The following is a 25,453-nucleotide window of genomic DNA, read 5'->3' as shown; positions in this document are numbered from 1 at the left end:
CTCACGGCGCCCGGGCCACCTCGGTGCCCGCCCGCTCCCGTCACACAGGGGCCATGACGCGCGGAGGAGGAGGTGGCGGGGCGGGCACGGCGGATTGACGATGGGAGGAGCTCCTGAGTCCGCGCTTCCCACTGGTTTGTCCCTCCGTCCGCCCTGTAGCGCTTCTACCTCCTCCCCCTCCGCCATGGAAGGAGCCGCGGCCTCCTCTGAGGGCCTGCGCTACGCCGAGTACGCCAGGGTCCCTACGGGCGCCGGCAAGGGCCAAGCCGAGCTGGACCGAGGGCTGGTGAGCGCGCTGGGGGCGGGGAAGAGGGGGCAGCGCATCCCGCGAGTGGCGGCCGAGAGGGGAGAGCGACAGCCGGCTCTGCCTCTGCTCCTTCCCGCTGAGCCGGGACGGGAGCTGCGCCCCCCGCCACGGTGCTACCCCGCCAGCCCGGGGGGTGGTTGGGCTGCCCCGGGGCCGTGAGGCCGCCAGCAGCCCTGGTTCCCAGCCCAGGGCTGTCATAGCCCCGCGGGGTGAGGTGTGTGAGCTCCGGGGCAGCGGGTCGGGGGATGGGGCTGCGGGGGGCAGGCGTTCTGCGGCTTCCAACCGTGTCCTGGGTGCACCAAGCACAGCATTGCCAGCTGCTGAGGAAGGCGATTGTCCCGCTCTGCTCTGCACTGGTGCGGCCTCACCTGGAGCACTGTGCGCAGTTCTGGGCAATACAGGATAAAAAAGATATAAAGCTACTGGAGAGTGTCGAGAACAGGGCTATGAACTTGGTGAAGGATTTGGAGGAGAAGCCATATGAGGAGCAGCTGAAGTCACTTGGTTTGTTCAGCCTGGAGAAGAGCAGACTGAGGGGAGACCTCATGGTGGAATGTAGAAATAAGCTTAACAGCAGAGTCCCTTACACTGTTAAGTGGCATTCTGTATTTTATCAGCTCTGGGGATCATCCTCCATAAGTGCTCCAAAGACTGGAGGCCCTTGCGTTGCTTATATTCACATAATTGTTACATATGCATTACAATTTTTGAAAATTTTGACATACAATACACCTATACTAAAAAAAATAATTGATGATGCTAGGTATAATTGTTTAGTATTTTACTTACAATACATCTATTAATTAATAGTTAACCATTAACTAAGCATTCTGCTTCTAAACAGTGTATTACTTAATCTTCTGTCTCCCTCTTGTCATGCAGAAGGATCTAAAACTTGAAAAATATCCCCTTGTTTTGCAGGTGGTCAGAAAGCATTTATTTCATATTAATTGGTTAACGATGGGTACGTCTTTTATAACTTAATCACAATATACATTAATTTGGCTGCTTCTCTTCAATGGCGGCTACAGCTTCCTCACAAGGGGAGCAGGAGGGGCAGGCACCAAACTCTTCTCTGTAGTGACCAATGACAGAACCTGAGGCAATGGCAGGAAGATGTGCCAGGGGAGGTTCAGGTTGGACATGAGGAAAAGGTTCTTCACCCAGAGGGTGGTGGACACTGGAACAGGCTCCCCAGGGAGGTGTCACGGCCCCGAGCCCGAGAGTGTTCAAGAGGAGACTGGACAACACCCTCAGACACATGGTGTGAACTGTGGGGTTGTCATGTGGATGGACAGGAATTGGACTTGATGATCCTTGTGGGTCCCTTCCAACTCAGGACATTCTATGATTTCCATGGGGGTGGGCAAGGAGGACATGGTGGTGGTGCTTGTGGTGAGAAGGTTTGTACCTCTTTGCTACAGGCCACAGGTGGGCCTGGTGATGCGAGGGGAGCTGCAGCATGGGCAGCGGGAGACACGGGAGCGCTTTGGCTTTTGCTTAAAGTGTTGTGCTGCTCCAATGTTCACAGGCATGAGCAGGCGCGGCCTCAAATTTCATTCCCCTGCTGTAAAGAGGGGATACCTGTGAAATTTCCATGTGCTGTGCAAGTTTTATTACTACAGCCTTGAGCATTAATGGCTTTGTAGGGCTCTGTTTCAGAAAAGTTAATTCTCACCTGACAGTTCCTCGTGAGGGAGAAGGCTGGATGGGCCTCAAAGTGAAGGTGAAATGCCTTCAAAGTTTCCTATGCAGTACTGTGCTTTAGTGGGAAGGGTGCTGGAACTTCATCCTACTCCTTCATTCTGATCACTTCGACTAGTTCGTGGGACAGTGACTTCTCTTTGGAAAACAGTTGTGAAAAATACATGGATTGCTGCTTAAAGCACTGGGTGGTGAAGATTTCATGGTTGTAAAATGGCTTCGAATATGTATTTGCCATACTTCATTGTGTGTATGCTGTTGCATCTACAGTATTTTTTTTTTTTTAAAGAACAACCATTTAAAAAATGTTTAGTTAAGCAAGCAGTTTACCCTCGTATGCTTATTTGAATCTAAATATTTAGTTTCTATTTTACTGATCTGTGATTAAGCATGGACTGACAACAAAATGCTATCCAAATCATCACAAGTTATTATTTTGCCTGTGCTTTTTATTCCGTTATGATGTAGGTTTTTGAGGCAAAAGATGGTAGAGCTCTTGCTGTGTGTCTAAAAGCTAGTTGTGAGAAGAGCAAAATATTTTCCATTTGACAAAGAAGGGTGTTTTCACTGATTGTGGTAGAAGAACCGCTGTATAAAATACAGATCCTATGCAAGCAGGTATACTTTAACATTTGTAAATATGTTTCTTGTAGCCAGACATAATAGTGTTATGCTGAAATTTTAAAATCATGTGTGGTTTTTTTTTTTTTGTATTTATAAGTTTAACTTTTTTCTTCCTCGTAGAAGGAGAAGCTGCAATGCTCAGGATTACAGATTCATTCGTTTGTTTGTTTTATTATTATTAAGTTGGCAGAGACCATGGATTAGAAATTTGCAGAAAGAATATCTCGTTCTTCCTTGTGTCTTCTACAGAAAAATTTAGGCTACTGGAAAAATTACATGTTGAAGGATTAGGCCATAGATTTCTGTATGCCAACAGCACATGATGTATACCTGTAAACATACTGTATGTGCTTTATCCTCTTGTTTGCCAAACACTTTGGAGGTCAGGTCTTACAGATGCCTTTCTAGAGTGCGTGTTTTCTTACACACATTTCTGAAAATATTTTTTTAAAAAATCAGGTTTTGCAGATTTAGCAAGACTTTGTTTCATTATTTTATGTATCTAAGAGGGCTTATTGCAGGAAACTGAACTACATAGTAAAATTAAAATACTGAGATCAGCGGAGTAGCATAGGGTTGATGACTAACCTTTGGGAGCTGATTCATTGAATAAAGGAAGGGACAGATGTTACTTTTAAATCTTTTATTTCTTTATTATTCCCTCTTGGATTTCATTTAAAACCTACATCTTAGAAATTTCTTAATGGCATTTTGGGTGGGGGAGGTGGAAGGTCGGTTCTGTCATAATTGGCAGTCAGTAAATTTATTTTTTTAGCCTTTATGAGTCTGAAAAAAGAAAAAGTATCTTCAAGCAGTGGGAGCTAAAAATGTCTGTGGTGGTAGTTGCATTAACATGCTGTAAATAAACTGATCCCTTCCACAGTGATAGTGAGTTGCTTTCATTTAGTATTGACTTGAAAGGAGTGCATTTAATTAAAGCTTTATGCTCTAAATTTCAATGCATAAGACTAGTATCGACTTATTCTTCTAATTAATCACCTGAGATAAGTGAACATGGAAGAGGAAACTGAGTCAAACTGGATGTAAAGGACTTATTGGTTAATGCTTGAAGTTGCCACTGATTTTGTGAGAGGCTGTGTCAGCAAAAAACTAACCATACCGTTGTTCTTATGTTTATTCAAATGAAGTGTTTATCATCTTTATAGTTAAGATTTATTCACACCATAACAAACATTCAGGGTGCTTTGGCATGACAAGTTTCCACTTCTCGGCTAGTAAGTGGCAAGCGACTTCTCTAACCTGCTCATAAAGCAGATAAGGTGTATTGCCTTAAACCAAGTTAAGTTTTCTTGTAGTTGTAGCTCACTTGAAAACGTGGGCAATCTTTCATGCCTCTCTGGCTTGAGTTTTCCATCACTTTTACCTAGTTTTCTGGCTTGTCTTCATATTTCTGTTGGTGTTGAGTACTGCTCCTATTCTATAGTTGCTGCCATGCTGCTTTTTTACCTGCTGTTTCCCACTAGCTTTCAATTAACTGCTAGTGCTTTCCACTGAGTTTGAAATAATGCATCCTAGTGGACATGGCTGACTATCAGAGGCCCTCAGGGGTGTCTACATCATGTTCCCAGACTACTGTGCAAAAACACTTTAAGCTGTTTCTGCACCAAACTGACAAGAGTCCAGGTATTATTTATTAGCTTGGTCTCTGTTCTTGGCCTTACCTGTGATGAGGCGTCTGCTGCTAATGCCTTGTAACTTGCATACTTTGTTATAAACAGCTGACTTAAACCACCTCTTTGGCAAAGCAAGTATAACTTAATTTGGACAAGCACAAGCTAATAAATATTACTTTTTGCCAGTGTGATCTATTTCACACATTGTTGCTCTCTTAATTGACTGTAGCCATTTAGTGAAAGATTCTCACTGTCACATTGAACAAGTAAAGTCTCTATTGAATGTAAACCCATGATCACAAGCCACAGAATAGAATAATATAGAATTTCTGTAGGGTTATGATATTTTAAGAAAAGGTGTGGCTGTTTCTGGTTAGTGTCTAAACAGAGGAGTTAGAATTTTTTTAGCAAGTTTTGAATATTGAGAGCCTGGGCAAACTGATTTGTGAGAAGAAATTGAAAGAATTTTGGTTTAGTGAGGAGATGAGCAACATGCTTCACTATTTTACATCTGCTACCATTTAAGGCAACATACTTTTATTTTTTCATGGTCTAAAGATGAAGGGAAATTTAGTGGAACTGGAAGGAACAACAGACATAAAACTACTATGTTAGTTTTACATTCAGAAATGAATGCTAATATTGAGACTGAAGACTACACTGGGATGGAAGAGTGAGGTTACTAAAATCGAATAGAGAGGCAGATTTTTTAATGCCAGACTCCTCGAGTCTTAACTCTGGAGCTCCATTTTCAGTGTGTTTAGTGAGTTGTGTTTTTTTCTGCTAGAAACCTTTAGGTAACTGCAATATTATGCTATGCAAATAGTAGGAATAGCCCCATCCCAGTAGGTGGGAACTAGGTACTTAGTTAAAACACACAGGATCCAGAAGCTAGATCTAGAATACAGCTGCATATAGATGAGCTCAGAGCAGGCTCCCAGTTTTTCTGTGCTGAGCTCAGTACTGCTGGCAGGAATCAGAGTCAAACCCATAGGTGCCACTAAGCACGATAGCAATGCCCACATCTTCTATGGCAACCTGTTTGCTGGGAAAGTTGTCAGACTGTTGTAGCCCCTACTAAGCCAGTTACAGAAGACTTTAGAACTAGTATTTGCCACCTCTTCTACTCCCTTTCTTTCTGGAGGTGAGATTGAGTGCAAACAAAGACACAGAATTTTAGCCCCAGGAGTCTGAGTTGCAAAGGCAGCTTGGCTTCAAATCCTGTTATTGGGGCACTCACATTGAAATTTAGTCTTTAAGTCCTGCTGTCAAGTTTGTTGGTAGCATATGTATTACTCAGTTACTGGATAAATGCAGAAGTCAGTCACATGCAGAAGAGTCAGTTGGGTGATAAAAGCATTTTCACTGTAGTTATGTTTTGTATTCAAGCTAAACAGGCCTAATCTGATTTCTTATGTTTCCTGGGGGAAACTGACATATAACTAACATAGGATAAAACAGCTAGTGCCACAGATTATTTCATTTGGTTCAAAGATTATATGTAGGGTTTTCAGAAGTGGATCAATGCCCCCAACACACACGCACTTCAGCGTTCATTTTCTTTTTTGCATTCTGCAAATGTATGAGAAGTTAGTGCCTTCTTCAAGGTTTACTATGTATCTTTCAGCAGCTTCTTTTTCAACGTAGTTATTTCTTGTTGTCCTTCTGGAGATGCTGACTTTCTTCAAGCGCTGTAGGAAAACACACATACCTCATCTGGGAGGTTTGAGTTAACAAAAGGTAGGAGTTACTGTTGCCTAAATCAGATGTTCAAGTTTTTGTGCTTTTGGATTCAAGAGCCCAGTTAGGCTTAAAGCATATATTAGTTGATAATGAACACTGCTTGGAATCTGTCAGAAGTCTGCCAGTTTACAAATATTTGTACTATAAGATAGAGTCCAGCCAGTGACTGACACTCAATAACGAAATTAGGTTATTGGGCTTTATGTCTTTATTGGGGCTTCCATGAGTCAAAGTGTGAAAGATGGAAGACACTAACATACATTTGTGGCCATAGCTGTGGGATGGGACTTAGTCTTTGAAGAGAGTGCTTGGAGTCAGCTGGGACCAGGGGTCTTTCTTAGTTGGGTGAGCCCAAGTACAGTGTTTAAGTTAATATTCCGATACCATTTTCAAGCAATGTCATTATGAGATGCCAAGTGAAGGATTTTGCAAAGCAATATTAATACTTTCTGTTAAGGCAAGCGTCATTTCAGACTGTGTTGAACTGGTATGCCCAAATAATTTTGGGTGATCCTGAGTAGTTGTCTGACTTGTGTTTTTATCATTACATGCTGTGAGCTCTTTGTCAGCATTCATTCACTCATTTACTATCAGATAATTCCACGTTCAGCCTAATATGTTGGCATGGGTTAATGGGACTGAACTATAAAATCTAACATAGCTGGGCCAATACAGAACTTTATTTTACCTTTCATATAACCTATACATGAAACGCCAAGTCAGACATCAGAAATACTTGCTGTTAAAGTGCTTATATTTCAAATTAGAATTTGCACATTATTCTGATTCCTGTTTTTCTGCTTTAGGCCAGAACTATGATCGCAGTTGGACTTGGTGTTGCAACTGTTGCATTTGCAGGTAAGCTAAATTACCAACTGAGTGGAGAACTGACAATTGTCAGCTGCTGTTTCCAAAGGGTTAATGAAGTTTTAATGAATTTAAATAGTGGAAAGATTGGTTGAGAGTGCTGTGTAGAATCATGTCCAGTTGTAGTTCTTGCCCCTTCAAAATTCTTGACACATATTTCAAAATTCTTTTTGAACAGTCACAGCTGGGGAAACTAATTTTATGAGCAGCAGCTAAAAGGTTTTGTCTGCTTTTTGTTTGCAAAATGTAATGTGAAAAGATTATTTATCAGCAAATTACAAAGTAGAAGCCCTTTAGTACATGAGAGTGGAACAGGATCTTGTGGTGTGGAGGTGCTCGACAAATTCAGATAGAGAAAAACAGGAGGTTTTAGTGGCTCAGTGATATATGTTCCCATAGTATATTGTTTGTTACCTGAACTCCTGCAGCTGGACTCTGCTCTCTGAAAAACAGGTTCTAGTCTCAACACAAGGCATGGGCTTAGTATGATTTACACTCTGGGTTACTCAGGGCAGATAAGTGTTTTCTGTTCTGATCTTGAAATACACAAATCAATTTCCATTATTTTCAGCATGTAAATTGACCATGGCCAGCTATGTGCAAATGCACACGCCAGGAACAGACGCAATAGACGAACAAGCTGCACCAGATTTCAGCAGGGTTTTGCTGGGTACAGTTGTGTTGGGTTTTTATGAAGAGGGGAAGGAAAGACAAGATCTTTGGTGATGTACATCAGTTAAGCAGTTGGTTTAGCTATGTGTTTGTACATAAGTAGAAGGTGAATGCTCTTTGAATGTCTTCTTGTTGGGCTGAAGAATTAATGACAGCTATCAAAGTAGTAGTAGTAACAGCATTAAGAAGGTGAGGTGATATATTAGTACATCACAGCATTTCAGCAGTGATACTCTGACAGTAGTTTTAACTTCTGTGTTGACATAGGCACAGGCTTAGATGACTAAAATAACCAATGGACACACCATGTATTTTAAGAATGAAAGCGAGATGCTATTTGAATAAAGAAGAGCCATATTTTATAAAACGCTTTTCCTTTGTGTATAATAGTAAGTTACATTGCTAATGAATAGTTAATCAAAACAATAATTGATAAGAAGGGACTTACAGGGAAAATCCTTGGGTAATGTGGCACAAGTTTTGATTCTGAAGTTGACAGACCTGCTTTGTGCTTCCAAGAATGCAGTCTAGTAGCATTCCCTGTGGCCTTCTCTAACTATAGACACTCACTGCTAGTGGGGAGTTGAATGATTCTGAATCCGAGAAGATCCTCTCTTTGTAACAAAATTAAAAATGCAGTACTTACAAAATGTGTGATTAAGTGTACAACATCACGGCAAGAAACGTGCAGTACATAGTTTTATTTTTTTAACACACAACCTTTGAACAGTGTTTAATAAATAATGTATATCCAAAGCTAGTGTTTCATACTACCCTTTTTCTTAAAGTTCACAAGGCAGATATCTTCATTTATCATATTGAAATGCATTTAAATCTATTTATTTTCTGAGCAAACACAATGTATCTTTGCAGTCCATTACTAGGTTTTTAGATGGAGTATATAAAACTTCTCCTACTTCCTCCCCCAATAATACAGAGATTGAAAAGTGCAAACCATCGCAAGTTTACTGTGGGACTTTGGCTGGGCAGGATCCAAAACCAGCTGTTGAGGGAACATTCAAAAGCAGTAAAGCGCAATGGTGCTGTACAGCAAATAAATGAAACAAAAAGGTTATCAAGGACAGATTTTGATTTTATTTTTTAAACCAAAATATTTCTGATGTAAGCTGATGAGCATAAGTTGGAGACTTCTTCTTTTCCTTTCAGTGAATGTTGGTTATAATGTCATTTAACTTCAATCTTTTCCAGGTCGTTATGCTTTTCACCTTTGGAAACCATTGGAGCAGGCAATTTCAGAGACAGCAAAGAGGATTTCAACTTCTGTGAGTTTAGAAGTTACTTTTTACTAAGTTTATGATTTTATGTTTTCAAGTATTTAGAAAAGAGACATGTTATATACAGTAAGTGCCAGTTAGACTATTTTTTTCTAGGATATTCCTCTCTGTGTACGTTCTGGTATATTATCTAGTATATTTTAAATCCCCATAGATCCCCAAAAGATGTTTGTGAGTTTGATAAACAGTTCTGATTTTCCTGGTGATGTTTCAGAACTCTTTGCTGGTAAGTGTGTGATAAATTGCTAAAGCACGCTGTGAGAAAATAGCTAATTCTGAGAGATTACAAAGTGATGACATGCAGTTTCCTTTCAAGAAGCTAAACATTAAAGAATTCAGTAATTTTTTTTTCTTTCAGATACAGTCTTAAAAATACAGAAGACAAATCCATAAACTTACAAAAGGTTACTGTAGAGATGCAACTTGCCTTTTCTTTTTTCATGGCTAATTTGAACTTTTAACCAAGTTTTTGTTGGTTTTTTTTTGCACTGCATGTTTAAAATATAATCATGAGGTAAAAAATGAAAAGGTAGAGTGTTGTGAGAAGAGCATATGCAGGGAATGTTTGAGAGCATTTACTTTTTGCTTCAGTGGCTACACTGTCCTCTGGTAAATAAATAAAAATGTTCTATTCCTGCTTGATTAAAGTGGTTCCCCATAAAGTAGATGTTGTCTTGTGGTAGTGCTTTCTTTCAGACTTGTAGTCTGTGAACACCTATCTACAGTGGGAGGAACATGTTTCCTCTTGCAATGTGAATGGATGAGGGTGTAGTTGTTGCAGATTGTTATATTCTGAAAAGTATATTAAAGGTAGGTTTTTCTTTGAAGGTGATCATTAGCATTGTACCTGTTTATGTGAGGCAAGTTGCAACACAGAGCTTGTCTCTATACTGAATATGCAATATATAGACAAGACTTTAGGGTCCAAATTCATTTGCCGTCTGTATTTTCTGTTAGTGTGCTGAAGGTGGAGGCTTCATGAATGCAAGCTTCCTGGGGAGGGAAAGACTCAAAATATGGGCTGTCCTATTGATGATCATCCACACCTGTTCTTGATTGTGATGTCTGCCAGCCAGACAGTGTTCCTGAATCTGTTTTTCCTCTCTGTTCCTGTGTTGCATTGCGGTTGTGACACTACCACCATTTATTGTTTTGTTGGTGTTGTTTTTTTTCTTTTCAAAGTAATTTTTTGGGAGATTCCCAAGTTGCCTTCAAAAGCAGCAGAGGGGACCTCAGGTACTGCAAATTAAATTGCTTTCATATGATGCGGTTACAGTCTGACTTGCAGGCTTGCTGAAAGTAGCTAGCAATAAGGACATGTGGCTTCAGAGTAGGGAGTGCTTCAATCTTCACTCTCCCACCCCAGCAGTTTTACTCCATCTATCCATTTGTAGCTACAGGCTAGAGAATCTAAATTCAGATGTGTTCAGATAAGAAAGCAGGCAGTGACTCTTTTTAACACATTGAAATATGACATGCTATTGCACAGAGAGGTGTCTGTTCCTAGGAGACTGTACCCCTCAGTACCGATATACTGGCTGAGCCAAGCTCATTACAAGCCTATCTCATTTTTACTATAGTGACTTTCAGAGGCCTGCAGAATTCATGAACAGCCGTAAAGAGCAACCCTGGAGCTTCTGCATTCTCAGAGCTCCTAGTCCCTGGAGCTGCATCCTCTCTCTGCCTTTATATCCTGCCTCAGAGCCCAGAATTGGATGTGGATCTCCAGTAGAGTATCTTTTCTCTGATTCTATTTCTGAACTTGAAAATATGAGTTTTCAATGTAACATGAGATCTGCTGAATACAGTAAAAACTCTTTTCTGGTTTGCCATTAACTGTATGAATTTGACAGCTTTATATTTGTAAGAGTAGTGATAATATTTTTTCTTCTACAATCATAGTCCAAATTTAAAATCCTTGTGTAATTCTTAGCCAAGATTATTTGTTCCTTAATACTCTACAACTCCTACTTTCTTGGATTGTATTTTTTCCAAGTTTTTTTTCCTCGTCCCCTTAACAATCAATTATTTCCTATTTATTACTTTTCTTTGAAACAACAGAGAAGACATTAGGTACAAAGATCCTATGTAAGTGCTTATTTTCCAAACTTATTTCGTTGGGAAATTTGAAGCTGCTAAGTATAATCTGTGGATTAGCACTTTCATCACATTCCTTTACAACATATTGCCTTCTAAACTATGCTGACAAAAGAAATAAAACAGTTAGTACTTCTACCTATGCTTACTGGAAATAGCATCTCATATGATATTTAGTGTTTAGGCTTAGTCTTACTTAGCTGGTTTCCCATGGTGTTAGGAGGTGCTTAACTTGGTCATTGTAGTTTTCAGTGGCTGTTGTAATTTTCTAGGGTCAAAGTCTGTCCCTTATCACCTTTTTTTGAGAGACTGTAAAGCAGTGGCCTGTTTAAAAAATAGCTTGTTCTCTCTGTAAGCCCTGACTCACCCCCCACCCCCATTTGCAATAGAAGTCACAATTCATGTTGGTTGCAGTCACACAGGTAATCCAGGTGCTGTTTATCCTTCCTGCTCACTTATGAATGCCTTGGGTAAGGTCAAGTTGAGCAATTATGAAGCACTGATGTAAAATGCCAGCTTGCTGTATCTTGAGTATTTGACACTTTCTATTTACTTATCTAAATAAATAAGTAGTACAGTCAATAACTGCACTCATCTTTAAATTAAAAACGGTAAGTAAAGGCAAGTAAATGCGTTCTGCTTTTTTCTGAACTTGAGGCCATTTCCTTTCATCCTATCACTTGCTACTTGGGAGAAGAGACCAACACCCTCCATGCTACAGCCTTCTTTCAGGTAGTTTTAGAGAGCTATTAGGTCTCCCCTCAGCCTCCTTTTCTCCAGGCTGAACAGCCCCAGTTCCCTCAGCTGCTCCTCATCAAGTTTGTTCGGTGGGTGACACAGCAGTGACATTGTTTTGTTTCTCTGTGTAGTGATAAGAGTCTGTTGCCAGTAGAAGGTGCATAGTTATAAGCAGTCATTTGGCTTTTCTTCCTCAGACAAACCTGAATGCTGTTAATTATAATGTTAATATTTCCTAAAATGTGAAATAAAAAAAGGAAGTATTTCAATAGCATTCATTACCTGTCTTTGTTGAATTGATGATATTGAAGATCGAAACAGCAATTCTAGGCAAAATCAGCTGTCAAAATACTCAGTCCACAATCCTGAAAGTTCCTTGTTCCAGAAGAAAAGGGTGTCTTCTGTAGCATTTCATTAGGGATTTTTTGCACTGTGTTTCCCTTATTGGATTTGATTCTGCTCACTCTCAGAATTCTGGTTTGAAGGGAAGGTTAGTGACCATCTCCTTTGTCCTTCATTGAAGATAAAACTTCCAGAGAATAATGCAATTTGCAGTCCGTTTTACAGATTTTTTTTTTTTTTTTTTTCTAACTCAACTTAAGGAAGTTAAACTTGTTCTTAGCAAAATGTAGCAAAATTTTTTTTTGTGATTCACTTATGATCTGTGATTCTGTAGCTTATAATATAAAACAGCTTCTAAATAGTTTGTTATTGTAGGTTTGGTTTTGGTTGTTTTATTTTGTTTTGTTTTCTTCTTCCAATGTTTGTTACCTGTGCAATGCAGGACTGTATTGGTGGTGGAACAACACATAGGGTTTTCTGAAAAATTCACTACTTTGTATAATATGATGGATGGTTTCAGTTATGGAGTTTTGAATCTCCTACCTTGGCATGGAAACAGTAATTACACTTTTCCTGTGCTATGCCAGGAAAAATATCTTGAAGAAGTCACAGTCCAAATGAATTGGATTTTCTTAGCTGACTGCCTTTTATGTGAATTTGTAAGAGTGAATACGTGTTTGCAGAGGAAGACCAGCCATTTTCTCTTCTTCCCCCCTTCCTATTAATGGCATTTGTTCAAGAAGCAGAATTTGCTTTGGTAAGTTGCTAAATAGTAAGAACATACAAGGAAATTAAATAAATTAAATGTAACCCCTACCCTCACCTCAAATAGCACAACGAAATGGAGAGCTCATTGTGAAGCCTTTTCCAGCACAGAATTTGTTTGCAGTAGCCAGGGTTAAGAAATAGTGAAGTATCTAGAACTGCCCACTCATCAGGGAGTTTTCATACCAGAAGAATATCTGAGTGTTGTTTCACTTCATTGCAACCATTACTTAGCATTTAAAACTAGGGAAAAAATGCTTTCATTTGAATGGTGTAAGAAAGTTGTTTCATTCAGGTAACTAGAAATTTGCCAAGATGTTTCTTCCCCTTATTCTGGCCAATGGGAAAAATGGCTTTTATATCTAACTTCCTTTTGCTTTAAATTCTGTTTAGGATCAAGATCTTATATTTAACAATTGATTATTCTTGCCATGTGCTTCACTTCTAAGAGGAAAATGTGTTTTTTTTTTTTCTTCATGACCAATTCAACAAACTGGTTTTGCTTATGTGCCAAAGGACGCAGACAACAGCTTTCTTTTTTTGGTTCACTTCCAAGAGGAATTAAAAATCAAGGCTTCCCAAGGTTAGAACAGTGTCAAGGAAGCAGGCTTTAAAAAACCATGAAAAAGTATTTCTGAATTTAAGCCTATAGACATCCCTTCTCGTTCTCTTATTTCAAATACTCCTCTTCTCTACATAACTAATGAACCAGTGTCCTCTTGTATTAGAGTTGTATGCCAGGGTTGAAGGGCGGAGAAATCCGCCCTTTTCAGAAATCCATCTGCACCTAAGCTGCTTTGGGTGACATTCTGGAAGATCTTTCAGAGGACATTACAGTGTGCTTTTCTCTCCTCACTGTAGTAATTGTTCAGCATCACTACAAATTTCTGTGCAGCTTTGCCTCCTCAAGGGTGTTATCTGGTTGCCACTAAATCACGAGCATCATTTCCTCTCGGAGGACTGGAGAAGCCCCGTGTGTTCCTTAGCGCTGTGTGCTTGAACATCCAACATCGATGTGCGCTGTGACGGACCAGTTTTGTGTCACCCTGTAGCTACAGCAGTGGTTCCTCAGCACATTTTTGTTGTAGATGTGGCACATCCACAGTTGCTTTGGCTTTGGTACATGTACTGTTACAGTAGTGGTTATTTCATGTGTGATTTGGGGTGGGAAAAAGAAAGATAACATTAGTTTCAGATAATAGCAATACACCAAAAAAATATCATCTGTGGCTGCATGTGTGACTTCATGGTAGCAATAGGTGAAGTATTTCTGAACCTTGCTTTTGGGTGAATGTCATTCCTAAGCTTAATTGAAGACTTTGCTTAGATATCATAGACAGAGCCCTTTAAATGCATTAGTGCTTTTGAAATTACATAAGAGAGAGTTTGTGTAAAGAGAAGGCAATATTCTCACTGAATATGAATGGATATATTTAGTGAGAAAAGTGTTTTATTAAGAGCCAGCACATTTTTACTTGGGGGTAAAAGGAACACTTAAAAATAATCTCAGCTCTCAGGACAGACTTCCCTTTGATAGCAACAAAAGAAGCTTATTTTCCCTCAGTTGATAGGTTTTGCATTGAGGAAAAAACTTCAGTGTTTTTGAGTGATTTCTGTGTGCCAGTTCCCAAAGGCAGGCTGTCTTGCAGCTACATTGCTGCCTCTGGGACTTGTGCAGCTTAGACTATTATTTGTGTGGCAACGGGCTATTCTCTAATCCTTTCTCCGGAAACATTTACATTGAGATCACTACTAACCATCAGTGGTGGTTCAGTAACTTTTTTTTAATTTTAGGTGTATTTATGGTTGAAAAAATATACTTTCAGCCCATTTTCTATGACAATTAATTGTTGTAATGATTTACTCTCACCTCTGTCTCCAATTAATGTTCTTTTCCCACTCATATTTTTTCTCCCCTTAAAACAGCAGCTAAAGTCCCACATGCCAATGAGTTTAAAAAAACTAACCCCAGATCCTGTATTTAATCATGGTCAGTCATTGATATCTAGGGAAGGATGTAAAGGCAAACGTTGGTCAGGATTTCCCCGTATACTCTGCTACTTTCCAGTGTTTTCTAGCTCAGTGATTTCCTAAAATAGAGGCTCTGGCGTTATGTTAAGCCTTTTTTTGGTTTCTTTTTGTTTATTTTTCCGGGTTCCTTCAAAGAACTCTTGATATATATTTTTTTAAGTAATATTCCTTTATGTGAAAAAACATATTGACTCTTCATCAGTTTATTGTATTGATCTGTTCTTATCAGTTTGTTTGTTTTTCGTGTTTTTTTGTTTGTTTGGTTGTCGTTTTTGTTTGTTTGTTATTCCTTTACCTTGTTTGTAGAAATATCTGGATTTTAGAGTGATTGTCCATAATTCCTTGGATGCCAAAATATTGTGACTTTTTGCTGTTTTCCAGTGTGGTGGTGCCAAAGCTGTTCTAAACAAATTTCCCCTTTTCCCTCCCCTGCCCTCACCAGCACACACACTGTACCACTCTGTGCTAGGATGGACTTTGATTCTGGACTCTTTTGCCTGAAGGCAGGATTTTTATGGTTGTAGCTATTAATATCTCTTATTAGCAGTAGAAGATTGTAAAAGCACGCATAGTTATTTTTAAGTCGTTTTTCGTATGTGTTAACACTCAGAAGTCCTTTCATATTGTCTGGTTTGTAGTTGTTCCATGCCTTCGAAATAAATTATAGATTAATGCAGTGCTGTGAATGAGGTCATATAAATATGATTTAGGTCCTGGCACCTTGTACATGAAACTAATTATTGCTTGTTTTTCCTTTCTTCTTTGTAGAGCCTTTCATCATACTATAAAGGAGGATTTGAACAGAAAATGAGTAGGCGAGAAGCTAGTCTTATTTTAGGTGTAAGGTAGGTTTGTTGCATTAATATATAATTTTGTTTGGTAAGTATCAAATGAAGAAAATGCATATTGTGAAGACGTGGAATACTCTTGCCAAAACAGTAACCTTTTTACAAAAGACTTCTAATGGCTTATAAACCATTGTAATATTCTACTTAAGCTAAAAAGCAAACAATAAATTGCTAATAAAACATGCGACTTGTGTTTGGCTTGAAGGCACGGTAACATACCGCAATAGAGAATTGGTGCTCTGGAAATAATCAGAATAGCACACACTGTGCTAATTAGTGTGATCACATGGGCTGGTCTTCAAAAACCCCTTGAGATAAGTAATATTGTAGATTATATTAATAAACGAGGAAACAAATCAATTTTGTTCATTTTTTTTGTAAGACAGTATTTTTTTTTCTTTCTTCACTCTTTGATTTGTTTGGATTTAGAAGGTTGTGGCATGTTCCAAACAAAAATACTTGGAGAGTTTGAGTTTTGTCATTGAGGGTAGGTATGGGAAATATTTTCCAGGCTGAGTAATCAATGGATTTTTCTGTGGATTTTTTTCTGAAACATTTGGCTGAATTTTAAAATTAAAAGAAAAAAAGAGGATGGTTTTTAATTATCCCCAAAATAAACTCTTCCAAATGCTGAAAACTGGGATTTAAATTCTGTTTTGGTGTGCTATTTGTGTTTACTTCTGACATAATGGCAATTATGCAGATTTAGCATTCATTTTAAGAAACTGTAAAATAAAACATTACTTTTATTTGACATATTTCGTGCTTGCACGCTGAAGTGGAGATTTATAGGAATACTCTTCAGAAATATTTCCTTTGACCTTTAAGTTTGGTAATATATTAACATTTTCACTTTATAAGGGCAAATTCAATGATATTTCGGAGTAGCACGCTGCAGCTTATTAAAGTGTGTTTACAGTGGCAATGTCCAGCATGAGCACTGCTTATGTACATGTCTGAAGCTTCATCACATCTGAAATAAGTCTCTTTCAGTTTTTAATAGCTTGAAGCTGCAGCGGGAACAATGACACTGCTTCGTGTGTTTGGACTCAGTTTTGCAAATACCATTATTGATCAGATTTGAGCAAAGTTCTTTCTAATGTTTAAAGGATTAAGCCTTTAAGTGTATAGAAGCATGGCTATCAAGTTTATGGGAAATTTTCACGGCGTTTAAAAACGTTTTTCTAGACCAGTTTTAACTCACTGCTTACTGTAGAAATATATATATATATGCTAGCTAAAAAAAAAAATGCGAGTTTTAAAGTATTATGGAAAATGCCAGGATGTGCACAAATGCACAAACTAGATCTGTCTAGGCCCTGATTTTATTATTGTAATGCTTGTCCTCTGTCTCTTCACTTGTAAGTCATATTAAATACTGAGGCAAAGCTTCTTCATTGTTTCAAATGCTGAGTATGCATGGGCAATATAAATAATAAAGTTGAGCCCTGATAAAGGTGGGCATTTAATGGTAGCTTTTAAATTTCATATATATTGGCCATTACACATTCCAGATGTTGTTCTCTGAGAACCATCTTGTAAGATTGAAGGGTTTTGGTAGAAACATGCATATGCATTATTTTTATTGAAGCTATGTAAAAGGTATTCAGAGCTACAAAGTACTGTTTTGCAAGTATTGACTAATTTCAGGTTTTATTGTTCTCGCATTAGTTGTTATGAAGCAGCACTGATTAATGAAATTCATTATAAACATAGCAATAATTTTAACAACTATGTGCTTTGTGGAAGTAACTGCTGATGGGAGAAATGGAGGAAAGTCTGAGATGACATGGGAGGCGAAAATGTTAGGAGTGTTTTCCAAACATTAGACAAAACAGATACTAGCAAAATATAGCTGTCCTAAGTATAATGGTTGACAGCTATCAAATCCCTGATGCTGAACTTCTCAAGTTAGAAAATACATCTGAAAAACAGAAGTTAAAATTCTAGACAAAAATGAAGAAAGTTTTCCATATTGTACCATTTTCTCCATGAAACAAGATGCGTACTTACTTTTTTTTTCCATAGGAATTATTTGTTTGTTAATGTATGAAATATATATATGCATTAGTTAAAAATGCTTAATTCTTAAAACATAAATGACGTAACAAAAAATAGGCTATAACACTAAAAAAAATTATAGTACATTGTATAAGTATACATACACAAATGTATTTATGGTTTAATCATTGTGGCTTTTTAAAAAAGAATATATTTTATTTTACTTTTAAACAGAGCTTACAGCACAAGTATATCATATGATCATAAGACCACTCAAGCTGGGAGGGACCTCAGGAGGTCTTCAGTCCTTCCTCCTGCTCAAAGCAGGGCCACCAGTGTGGCTGGTTGCTCAGGGCTTGATCCAGCAGGTCTGTCAAGACTCCCAAAGATGGAGAACGCACACCCTCTCTGGGCAACCTGTGTCACTGCTTAGACTGTCTTTGGAGTGAACAAGTATTATGTCCAGCCTGCACCTCCCTTTTCATCTTTTGCCTATTTTCTCTCAGCCTCCTACCACATATGAGTGTGGAGAGCCTGGATCCATGTTCTTTATGACCTCCCTAGAGATGCTGGGGACAGCTGTGAGGTTCACTGAGAGCTGGAGGGCAGAGCTGACATTCAGGGGGCCTGCAAAGGCTGCAGCAATGGTGTGACAGGAACCCTTCACAAAACTCAACAAGGGCAGATGCAGAGCCCAGTGCCTGGGAAGGAGGAAGCCCCTTGCAGAGCTGCAGGCTGTGGAGTGGCTCTCCTGGAGGGGACCTGGGGCACAGCCAGAGCAAGAGGCAGCAGTGTGTCCTGGGAGCAGAGAAGGACATCAGCCTCCTGGGCTGTATGAACAGGAGCATGTCACTAGGTGGACAGAAGCAGCTGTGCTTCTTTACTTGGCCAACCACATCCAGCTGCTGCATCCAGTGTTGGGACCTCTGTACAAGAAAGACATTGGCCAACAGCAGCAGGTCCAGAAAAGGCCACCACAATGGTTGGGGGCTGGAGAGCTCACCCACTAAGGGGAGTCTGAGGGAGAGGGTCTTGTTCAGCCTGGAGAAGAGAAGGTGGAGAGGGGATCCTGCCAGTGTTTATAAATATCTCAAGAGTGGGTGTCAAGAGAATGGGACCAGACTCTTTTCAGTGGTGCCCAACAATAGGATGAGGGGCAACATGCACAGACTGAAGCACAGGAGATTCCATCTGAATATGAGAAGAAACTTCTGTACTTTGAAGGTGCCAGAGCACTGGCACAGGCTGCCCAGAGAGGCTGTGGAGTCTCCTTCTCTGGAGACATTCAAAACCCGCTCATTCCTGTGTGATCTGCTCTGGTGAACCTGCTTTAGCAGGTAGGTTGGACTGGATGATCTCCAGAGGTCCCTTCCAACCCCAAACATGCTGTGATTCTGTGGTAAGCAATATCTCAAACTAAGAAAATTTACTGCAAAACTCTGTTTTCATAGTTCCTTTTTGGAGCAGAACTGCATGATTTTCCATAATATGCAACTGCCACTTTTCCACACGTGCCTTGGCCATCTGAATTTGTAGATATGGTATATCAGTTTGCCTTTTTTATTGTTAAACAAGAGTTTTACAAATCAAAATACAGATTATTTTTAGCTGTCTGATAACAAATTGTTTCATTTTTGTAGTTATAAGGCCTTTTACCCTCTCTTTAATTCTTATTGTCTGGGTTACTTTCTGTTCTATTGAAGTAATATATTCCTATGCAGTTCTATGAAGTATTTTTGCAACATACCCTAATTTCCCGGTGACAGAATAATAATTAGAGGTTGTTTACCTCAGGAATGTAGTTAGGCTGATACCTTGCATTCAAACTGTATCTACAAAAAGATTAATTAATTGAATCATCACTGATTAAGAAGTCACCTGAAGTGGAAAACACTGTTTCATTTCTGCATGCTAACAAATTAGGAAAATTTAAACCATTCAGGCTGTCCTTGTGCATACGATAGCCTTACTGCATCCATAAGTGGTTATTTGTCTGGTAAGGTACATATTTAATTTAGGCCAAGTACATATTTTATGTATCTGTCATAGAAGGAAACAACATGATGTAGCACTTGTAAATCAGCGTGTCCCTGAATGTAACACACTGAACAGCTTTGCAAAAATAATGAATACAGGGTGGGGTTTTTTTCAGGCCCCAGCAGAAAGAAGAATTATTTATAGCAGCTATAAAAATATTTACAGTAGAACAAAATGTGATAATATTAAATATTTGTTGGTTTGTCATTGGTCATATAAATACTTACTTTTCTAGGAGGAAAAAGAGATGTTTTCTGCATTTAATGATATGAATAACCAGCTAGATACACCCTAGAGCTGCTGGATTTTTTTTTCTTCTTCTGTTTTTTCACCCCAATTGTTTATTTTAAATGAGTGGATTTATTGCATTAAAAAAATGAAATATATCTGTCTGTGTAAAATACACAGGCTTTTAAACAATGTCCTCAGTGTGTCTTACACGCCTTTGTTGTTACTTCCTCAGAGATGCAATTCTACGTTTTGTCCACAAGATGGTGAAAATCTCAAGTTTTAATTATTTTTGAATCCCGTGTAAACTGTTAATTTATATCTGAGTGCAATGGCATTTATGGTAAGCAATTCAATTTATTATTGCAGCCCATCTGCTGACAAGGCCAGAATCAGAACAGCCCATAGAAGAATCATGATTTTGAATCATCCTGATAAAGGTAAATAATTATTACTTAACCAGAGCTGGAAAGGAAGAAGCTTACATGTGATCCTTTAAGTTTACTGATTGTGTAAATAACCATGCTGAGTGCCAATGTATGTTGTTTATTTACACACTTGAGTTTGTTTGTCTTTTCTCAGATAAACTAGGCTTTATGAACCACAATTTTGCCCATCTTTCTTTAATGTTGTTTCCTGGAGTTGTGCTGCTTCAGTTAAAACTATGAGGTTGGGGACCAGTCTTCCACACTTAAAACAACTTATTCAAAATAAAAAAAATTAGCTATAACATTTTTACATTAAACTGACCATTCCTGTTTTGAACTGAGATGGACCAGTCACATGTATAAAAGTAACTTTCTGTGGGGAAATGTTCTGTAGCCACTAAATACACCACTGATGCATTTCAGACTTCCTGGAATTCACTTGGAAAAAATGTGAAGCTGGGCACTGTTGCTTTACTGGCCAGGTTTTTAATGTAAATTTATCTTCAGAAAGGCTATTATTATAACTTTAACTACACTACAGCTGGTTGAGAAAGAAAGCCCATATGTTCATTGCTGTTTCTACTTTAAAATAACAGATGGTGAAGAGTTGCACTGTATTTCAGAAGTCAAAAGGGGAAATCGGAGGGTTTTTATATCTTTTTGACAGAATTACAGGGCTCCCTGCCAGCACCCCCTTTTAAGAAAATGCAAAAAATAACTGTGAACCCTGGCCATGGAAAGTGTTTAGTTGGTGCTTTTCCTTGCTGTCTTCACCCCTCAGATTAATTCTAAAGATGTCCTGCTTGTTCAATTTCACACTTTGATTTTTATATGTTTTATAATGTATAAGCTGCGCAGACATAGAAAATAAATTATCTTCTGCGTTTCTAATATATTGTGATGGTCAAAGGCCTCTTAACCACTACGGTATCTGTTAGGCCAGAGTTTTGTGATAATGAACCTCTAAGTTGACTGTAGCGGTGCTTAGAGATGTGAGCCAGAACCGTGAATCTCCATGTGGATGTCGAGTAGACCTAAAGAGGCAGTTCCCATGAAGAAGATCGTACATTTTAACGACCCGCTCTTACCGCTGTAATGTACCTGCAGCTGGGCACAGCATAGGGCTGGATGGATGGAGTGAGCCCTCCTGTGTGCTATTACGGTGCGGTATTTTCTCAGTAGGAACACCAGTTGAAGGGATTTGTGCCTTTGTGCTGCCCCTGCAGCTCTTCTGGCATGGCCATAAAAAGAATAAAAAAAAAATAAATGAAAAAGCTTGTGTAATGTCTTCAGCTGCAGAGCAAAGGGCCTGGAGTGATCTTGAACATGTGGCATCGCAGGGAGACTTGTTTGCTCATGTATATGTCTTGATTTCTTCTGGCTGTGGGTAGCACAGATGTGCTTTTAAAAATAATATTCAACATTAGTGTGTTTATCTAAAATGTTTTACTGGCTGCAGTTGATAGAACAAAGGGCAGTAATTACAGATTTTAAAAGTTACATATGTTATCTGAGATCCAAAATGTTGAAGAGGGATTATTAGAAATAAATACATAAATATATAAAAGTTTGCGTAATTATATCCCCAGTGAGCACTACTAAAATGGTTGCTTATTAAATCTGCTTTACAGTTTGAAGTGTTTTTATATTGATACATTGTATGTTAATGTATCAGTTACTAATTTTATGAAAGAATATTTCCTCCCAGGAAAAGAGGAAGAGAGAAGCCTTTTGGACTTGCCCTAATTATAAACAAACACTTAGGCAATCATGAGATTGCATTTTCTCTTGTTGGAGGGCTATAAAATTAATATGGCACTCCAAGATGTAAATATAGTGAAAACACTTCCAGCAGATTTGAATTTACTTTAAGATCCTGTACTCTAGACATATAGAAAATCAACACACATTCAAAAATTACTTAGTCCATTGTTTATTGCAGTTTTTAGTCTTTACTGTTTGTTTGATCCTCTTATCTACTCTTAAAAATAAGCGATACTCAGTGTAGTAAATCCTATCCCTGGCTAAAAAGGCAACTGGTTTAAAAAACAAATTCCAGTAGCTAGTTCTCTGCTTTTCCCCTCCCCTGCCTTACTTTCCTCCAGTGTGTCTTACCTATTAGAGCTACATTCAAACAAAACCAAAACATGAACAACAGAGCTCCATTACATTTTCCAGTGGTTTTATTACACCACAAAATGAATTTATAATTGTTTGGATTCCTGCAGGAATGTCCTAAACAAGTCTCTAAGCAAACCTTGCCCTTTCTTTATTTACATGTGTCTACAGCTAGTTCTGTGCATTTCTTCTGTCATTATCTTTTATGATTAATAGAATTAATGAAACAATGAATGAAAATATTTGATTTAACAGATGCCTTGGACAAGGCTCTTCACTGCACAGTACTGCTGGAAAAGCATTTTCATACAAAAAATACAGGTGTATTATAGTAAGTGTAAGTTACTGATACAGACCTTGTAATGTTTTTTGGTGAATGTAGGCAGATGGTTGGCACTCAAGGGGAGATCAAAAAAAAAACCAAGCACAAAAAGACCGCTGAACTGTAATCAGATTGTTAGATGGAGCGTAAAGCAATGATAGTGTTCAGAACTAGAAGTTAGAAGGTGTACCATGTTTAAATAGCTTTAATGTGATGGTTTCTGGCTGGTGATTCTGGGCACCTAGCACAGGAGAGGCTTGGCATGTGTGTCTGTGCTTGTGCAGGGACCTAACGATTCTTTGTCAAAATTATTTATACAGTTTTACATCTTAGTTTTTGGGGTGAGGGAAGATAATAGCTGTTAACCTTTGGTGAATGTTCAAGACAGCTGACCTCGCATACATTTGCAACAGTGCTGCGCTGCAAGTCTAAATCACACCAGTGTAAAGTGCTTTCAGAGTTCAGTCTTTGAGACAATTTGTTCAGTGTTTTCTTGAATGTCTTCAGTTTTGATTAAATTTCTTATGTTTCCTTGTCAATTAGTTTGCTTCATACTAATGTCATTTTTTTAAGCAGTTGTATGAAAAGGATCTCTTTAGGAAGGAGAAGCTAATAAAAGTGAGTCATAAGGGCATACTGCAAGTGAAGTAGTTAGGTACTTAATACTGATGTTTAAATGGTGTTCCTTTCCCCTTTTTCTTCTCAGGTGGATCACCTTACTTAGCAACAAAAATAAATGAAGCAAAAGACTTGTTGGAATCCAGTGCCAAAAACTGAAATCTGAAGCCTTGGGTCGCAGGATATTCATCAACATTGTGCAACAGCTTTCATATCTACTTGCTCTGCACAGTTTCTTAACCCTGCACTGATTGCTCCTATTTATTGCCATAATTAAAAAAAAAAAAATATATATATATATTTAAAAGCAAACTGAAATCTTTTACAGTCATGTAAAGTTATGTACAGTTATGCTCCTGGACGGAGCAGGGGGTTGAACTTGATGATCTTTATGAGTCCCTTCCAACTCGAGATATTCTACATTTCTATGTCTCAATTTTAGTGAATTTTTACTGAATTACAATCCATTACAAGCTCTGAAAATGTTCTCTTACTGTGTCTTTCTTTGGAAATAGTTGCTTCTTTTGTTCAAGCTTTGGAGCTTTTTAAAATTTAAAAAATAGTCTTAAATAGAGTGATTTTTTTTTTGTTTCTTCATTAAGGAAGACCTGACCGTTGCCAGAAAATCTGTGACAATGTATTGAGTCACAGGTACTATGGGAGACCCCATATGGCAAGTTGTCAGCATCACCTGACACTCAGCTGTTCGTTTGCAAAACAGTGGGGTTTATTTGTGAGTGCAGTGTGAGAGGTGCAGCTTGGAACAAAATGACTAGCGGGACTACAGACTGCAGTTTCCATTAGCTATATGGAAATATGAGGGAAGGGTCTCGGTTTTGGTTACTTGTTTTGCGTACTAAAAGTTCCCTGAGATTGTCAGCCTGGTGTAGGACCGAGATTGCAGAGCATGAGCAGGACTGATGGCGGTGGCTTTGCTAAAGGCTCTGCATGGACTTAGTGGGTTATTTCCTCGATAGTTCTCTGTTATGCTTCACGTCCCGAAGTATCACATATAGCTCCCTATGTAGCAGCCTAGCAACCTTGTGCTGGCTTCGGGGAAAAGTGAAGCCATGGATCTCTAACTTCAAAGAGAACAATTTTTAATTGACAGCTGAGAGTAGGTGCTATTTGGGATACTTGACTGCTGCAAATTCCTACCGGTAAGTTGGCTGCAGATGAATTAATTCTCCTAAAAGAAGGATGATGAGATGAGACAGGCCAGTGGATTCAGTGTAAGACTGAGAGACTTTCTAGTATCCGTTCAAACTCGTCTCATTTGAGGTACAACAAACAACTTGCTGAAGTGCTACAAATATATATAAATACATATAAAATATAGATATCCCATTTCCTAGCTTATTTAGCCAGAGGACAGTGTCTAAGAGCAGTTAAATAATTAAAGCATCCAACCTCCTATCATCCAGCAGAACATGCATTTATTTGTTCATCCAGTGGTATATGTCCAGATTATATGGATTTTTCCTTGAAAGGAAAAAAAGCATATGATTTTTTTTTTTTTTAAGGTTCTTCCCACTTTGTCATGATTCCCCTACTTTTGTTAAAGACAGATTAAGTAGACCCTGAAAGAAAGTACTTAACTTTGGGTAATTTAGAGACTTCTTTGCAATTAAAGTGGCATGACATATGACACAGCTTGACTGGATAAAGTAAAAACAGACTGCAGGGAAAAACCTGCCTGGGAATAAACATATGCTGTACAACACTTGCGTCATTTAACTAATGCTCTAATACAAGCAATTTTAATTTAAAGATAATGAACTTCCTATGCAGTAGCGGTAATGGTTTGTTGGGGTTTTTTATGTTAAAGGAGTAGTCAACAATTAATGCACATTTAAGCTTATTCTTTCACTGGTATATTGGTATGTAATAGCAAAAAAATCATAAAGGTTTTCATTTTGGGAGGAGAAAAGTGAGATGATGTGGGTCCTAATTTTCTTAAGTGAAGTCTGTAAGTGATCTGCATTATTGTTCTGAAGCAAAGTTGGTGTTTATGATAGGTAGCAAAAACGTTCT

The 25,453-nt window shown here is 38.5% G+C and overlaps 1 protein-coding gene across 1 annotated transcript; it reads left to right on the top strand.

The window, feature by feature from the left end:
• Positions 1–46: 46 nt before the first annotated feature.
• On the top strand, positions 47–23,902 carry DNAJC15 (DnaJ heat shock protein family (Hsp40) member C15). Its single transcript, XM_005501796.3, has 6 exons — positions 47–286; positions 6,819–6,870; positions 8,761–8,834; positions 15,588–15,664; positions 20,303–20,373; positions 23,508–23,902. The coding sequence occupies exons 1-6, from the start codon at positions 101–103 to the stop codon at positions 23,576–23,578; spliced, it is 531 nt and encodes a 176-aa protein (XP_005501853.2). The 5' UTR covers positions 47–100; the 3' UTR covers positions 23,579–23,902.
• Positions 23,903–25,453: the final 1,551 nt, after the last annotated feature.

The sequence above is a fragment of the Columba livia genome, chromosome 1 (assembly GCF_036013475.1).
Source record: "Columba livia isolate bColLiv1 breed racing homer chromosome 1, bColLiv1.pat.W.v2, whole genome shotgun sequence".
Classification (NCBI taxonomy): domain Eukaryota; kingdom Metazoa; phylum Chordata; class Aves; order Columbiformes; family Columbidae; genus Columba; species Columba livia.
The sequence above is the reverse complement of the archived record's forward strand: the minus strand, read 5'-3'. Positions and strand labels throughout refer to the sequence as shown.